The sequence below is a fragment of the Arachis ipaensis genome, chromosome B08 (genome assembly GCF_000816755.2).
Source record: "Arachis ipaensis cultivar K30076 chromosome B08, Araip1.1, whole genome shotgun sequence".
Lineage (NCBI taxonomy): Eukaryota > Viridiplantae > Streptophyta > Magnoliopsida > Fabales > Fabaceae > Arachis > Arachis ipaensis.
The window spans coordinates 7467748-7472233 of record NC_029792.2 but is presented as its reverse complement, the minus strand read 5'-3'; the positions used below and the strand labels follow the sequence as shown (position 1 = coordinate 7472233).

Here is a 4486-nt window from a genome sequence, read left to right as displayed (position 1 = left end):
CCAACCTGGCCCCAACAATTCCATTAAAAATAAACAAGTTTCATTTGTGATAACACAAAACTCCTCTTTTACTCTCTAGAATTACAAAAAATCCTAATGATCTCCCTTCCAAAATTCGTTGAAGATGCTTGACTTGGAGGAAGACGTTGGTCCTGATGGAGCTATTGACGGCGTTTTGACGGCGTCGTGACGGAGGAACTGTCTATTGAGAGGTAAGTTTCATTACTCACTCTCTCTGCCATTGCATGTGTATGATCAAGTTGAAGGTGGTTCATACTGTCTGCCATTGAACATGCTTTGGAACCTATGATTTGGATTATTGTTTATATTCAAATTTTGCATGAAGAGTTGAATTAGAACATGGCTTAGGATTCAATAACAACAAATATGCTTTGTATATTTTGATCGAAAAGTTTATGTATTTACAAAAAAAAATCGTTCAATGCTCCTGCTCCCTCTGAGTTTTCAATAGATTCGCTTGTGTTGTCAACTGGTGTAGGCTACAACTAATGTGATTAGAGGATGCTAAAAATTGTGTGCTTTGGGTTGGGATCCTGAATTTGTGTGCCGCTAACACTTAGTAGATCCTTAAATTGACCATCAATATTTAACAACCTAAGGAAACTTATCTGATCCAGGGTCGTAGCTACTGCATATACATGTACTAGCACATAAAAACTATTCAATGATCATAAATTTTTTGACCATGTTATGATTCAAAGCCTCAAGGTTCAATCATTATTTATTAAGATATGGCCTTTACTGCACACTGCATTGTCCTGTTTAGTGAATAATGTACATTAAGTTAGAACAAATTGTTATGCCTGAAAGTAACAAGTGGAATGCAGTATGAAATGGAGATAATGACAAAGTTATCTATGAAGTTCAAAAAAATTCTCACAAGATTGGTATAAATCTCAAAGAGCACACCTGCACATGCAATGTGTGGCAGCTCACAGGTAATTCATGTATACTATGCTATTTGATTTATTAAAATTGTAAATCTCAAGTTTATCTGCTATGTTATTATGGTATTTGAATTATTAAAATTGTATGTAGAACTTCCATGCAAGCATGCAGTTGCTGCAATTTTTAGATTGAAAAATATGGGATACAAATTAGAAGACTTTGTCGATAAGTCACTGACAATGGATGCTGTCCGAGCAGCATACTCCTATGTGATCCAACCAGTAAACAGTGACGATTATTGGATCCCACAACTTGTCAAGGAATCCTCCCTCCCCAATCGTACGTCCAGCTGGCCGGCCAAAACTTAGGAGGATGAAAGCTCCTATCGAAATAGTGATTGGCAATAAAGTTAGGAGATCACACCAAGTAACTTGTAGTAAGTGCGGAGAGAAAGGTCATTATCACAAGACTTGCAAAGGTGCACCTAAAGATTCAAATTGGCAGTCAAAGACTAAAAAGACAAAGAAGAAAAACAAGACTCAATCAGGAACTTCCGTTGGAGCAGCAACAAACAAGCTAGGACAACAACATGATCCAATGGTTGCATTTATTATTTTGCGTATTCTATATATCTTTTTTAATTATGTTAATTCTGCTAAGTCTGTTATGTATTGTTGATTGTAAATTACTGAATCTATATGTTATATTTGCATCATCATTTTCAGGCAAAGGCAAAAAAGAATAAGAAAAAGATGCCAAAACTGAAAGCCTCGCCCAATGTAGATTTTGGTGAAGAGATTAGTTTATCTCAATCTGCACCTCCTAATGATGGACCTGTGAGTATAGGATTGTATTTGGTGACTTTTGTCTTGCTCATTTTTTGTGCTGAAATGGTTCTTCTATCTTGTGCAGGCTACACAGCAAATTCCTGAACCTCCTGTTGGGTTTCGAATGAAGCAAACCATTGTGAGGCCGCCAATTCCACCCACTCAAAACCATTTAGAGCCACTCGGACCAGCTACCTCAGGGGCATCCGACAGCTTGTTTACCTTCATGTCAATACCTGGTTTTAGGCTTCCAACTAACACTTGAGTAGATTCATTAATGGATTAAAAGCATCAAGTGAAGACTCATGTATTTTGTTGGTCTATAAGTAAAGAGTCATATGTATCTTATGAACTCAATTAATTATCTTTTGGTTTCTTAATAGTTGTAAATGAATTCGCTGGTATATAAGTTAGACAACCGGCAATTTAGAGATATATTATTTTGCTATTGCACAGCACAAACAATCATACTTTGGTGCTAAGTTTATTATAATAAATTATGGAACTATTTTGGATTGTGTTTATAGCTCCATCTTTATTATCATATAGCACGTATGAAAATCATATATTTAGCTTATAATTATTGTATACCCAGATTTTTATATCTTCATCCATCAAAATATGTGATTACACATTTATAATATAATCTAATTTCTTTTAATAAATATCATCTCAGATTAAAGTGATAACAAATTCATTAGCATAAAACATAATATTACACAGATTCAGTTACATCTTAAAAGTATTACAATGCAACATAATTATCACAAAATGTCATAGCTAAGGTTATGACAATTACTTAAGACATGTTTTAAAGACTACATCAATTATGATACTAATTATGCCCAAAATTATAAGCCTAAAACATCTGAAGTAATATCTACCACCTTGAGATTCAATTTCGTTTTGATTTTTCAAATTCAATTCCATCTCTAACTCCTTCATTCTATGTTCTACGTCCTTCAATCTCCTTTCCATTAAAATAGCATTGTTAGAAGTAATGTCTTCATCCATATTTTCATGAACTAATACATCTAGCCACTTGAAATACTTGCAATGTGGGATGGGTGCCTGAAAATAAAAAATTTTGATTGTAAAAAAAAAAAACCAAAGTTACATAAAATTTTTAAATTTAAGAAATATACAAAAAAATCAATACTTACATTGTAATTAGGGCATCCCAAAAAAACCTATCCGGATTAAGTTCTGTGCAAGATTGGAAGAGAATTGCATAGGACCCACAGTGACATTTTGGAGATATGAATTTTTTCTTTTTTGGCTGCCCAATTCTTCCATAAGAAAAGGTGCAGCACTTACTCTCTTCGCCAACACTATAACCACGCAGGTTGCGACTCCTAGTTTCCGAAGAATAATCTTCATGGCTCATGGTGGTAGACAGTTAGGATTCTACACAAGAAGGAAGGAGGAAGAGGTGTTTAGGGTTCATCATGTTCTATGAAGTGCAGATAAAACACGAAATTATATTTTCAAAAAATTGTTAGGGACTGGATTGAGTGATTCATTAATATACCAATTCAAGTTGGTACTTAACGAACACATCAGTACATCACCATTTTAACTTGCCACATATTCACGTTTCGTTAACCCAAAAACAGATTATTGATGTAGGAGCTAATTTGTCTAAAAAAAAAATTTCAGAGACCAAAAAATAGTTTTTTTTTTCTAGAAACCTGGTTGTCTTTCGCAAAAAATATCAGAAACGGGATCGGTTATTCACCCTTATTACCACGTATTATTGCTACTTTGCGAGTGACGTGATTCTAAAGAAATTAATGTCTCCTTTCATTTGATTTACCTTTATTATTTGTGATGAATAATCATCATCACTAATATATACAAGGTTCCCCTTAAACCAAATGTAACTCAACTAGAAAAAAAAAAAAAAGAAGGCAAAAACAGGTGAATAGAAAATAAATACAATAATTATTATTATTCGAACATATTCTTGCTATTAGTTGGAAATTTAATAGGAGGAATATCCCCATAAAAGGTGACAACTAAGACCACATACAATGAAAGAAACACCCAAAATTCATACCATCATACATTTTATTTCCGTGTGTCGCAAATCAATATAAAGTAACTTATATGACTAATTTTCATCCACTCTTATCATCTAATTTGTATGACTTTATTACCAAAGATAATACAAGACAAAGCAAAATTAATTTTGATAAACTTTTTTGTTCAACTTCTTAGATATACTTATTTGATATCCATATAATTAGATTTTACTGGAATTTTTATTGAAACTTCTCCTAATAAGATGATTCTTCGAATTAGATTCGATTCATCTCATCTTCCAACTTCAAAACATTGAATAATACTGTATTTTCCAAAGGTATACGCAATATAAGAGAATCACGTACGAGATCATTATTCTTCCAAGATTAGACGGCTTAATGCATTATTTGAAACTTCAAAGCTAGGAAGTTTGGTATATAGAATTATATGGGTTGCACCATATACATCTCTCTTTCTCTCTTCTATTAAAGAAAAACGAAAGAGTTTAGTTAAATTTGATATTGCATATACTAAAATAATCTTTACAATATAATAGTAAAATGAAGCCAAGTTTGCATCTTTATATTTACCAAAATATATTCTCATCTAAAAAAAAATAAAAATACTAATCTCCTAAACTTTTTCTTATTATTATAACTCATTATATTATCCTTCTTTCTGTGTGTACGTAGTAACATATTTTTATTAATAATATCAATCTCATC

The 4486-nt window shown here is 32.5% G+C and overlaps 1 protein-coding gene across 1 annotated transcript; it reads left to right on the top strand.

The window, feature by feature from the left end:
- LOC110265219 lies at positions 937-2001 on the top strand. The gene is made up of 4 exons (XM_021108091.1): positions 937-959; positions 1060-1509; positions 1635-1745; positions 1822-2001. Exons 2-4 carry the CDS (start codon positions 1282-1284, stop codon positions 1999-2001), a joined length of 519 nt encoding a protein of 172 aa, XP_020963750.1. The 5' UTR covers positions 937-959; positions 1060-1281.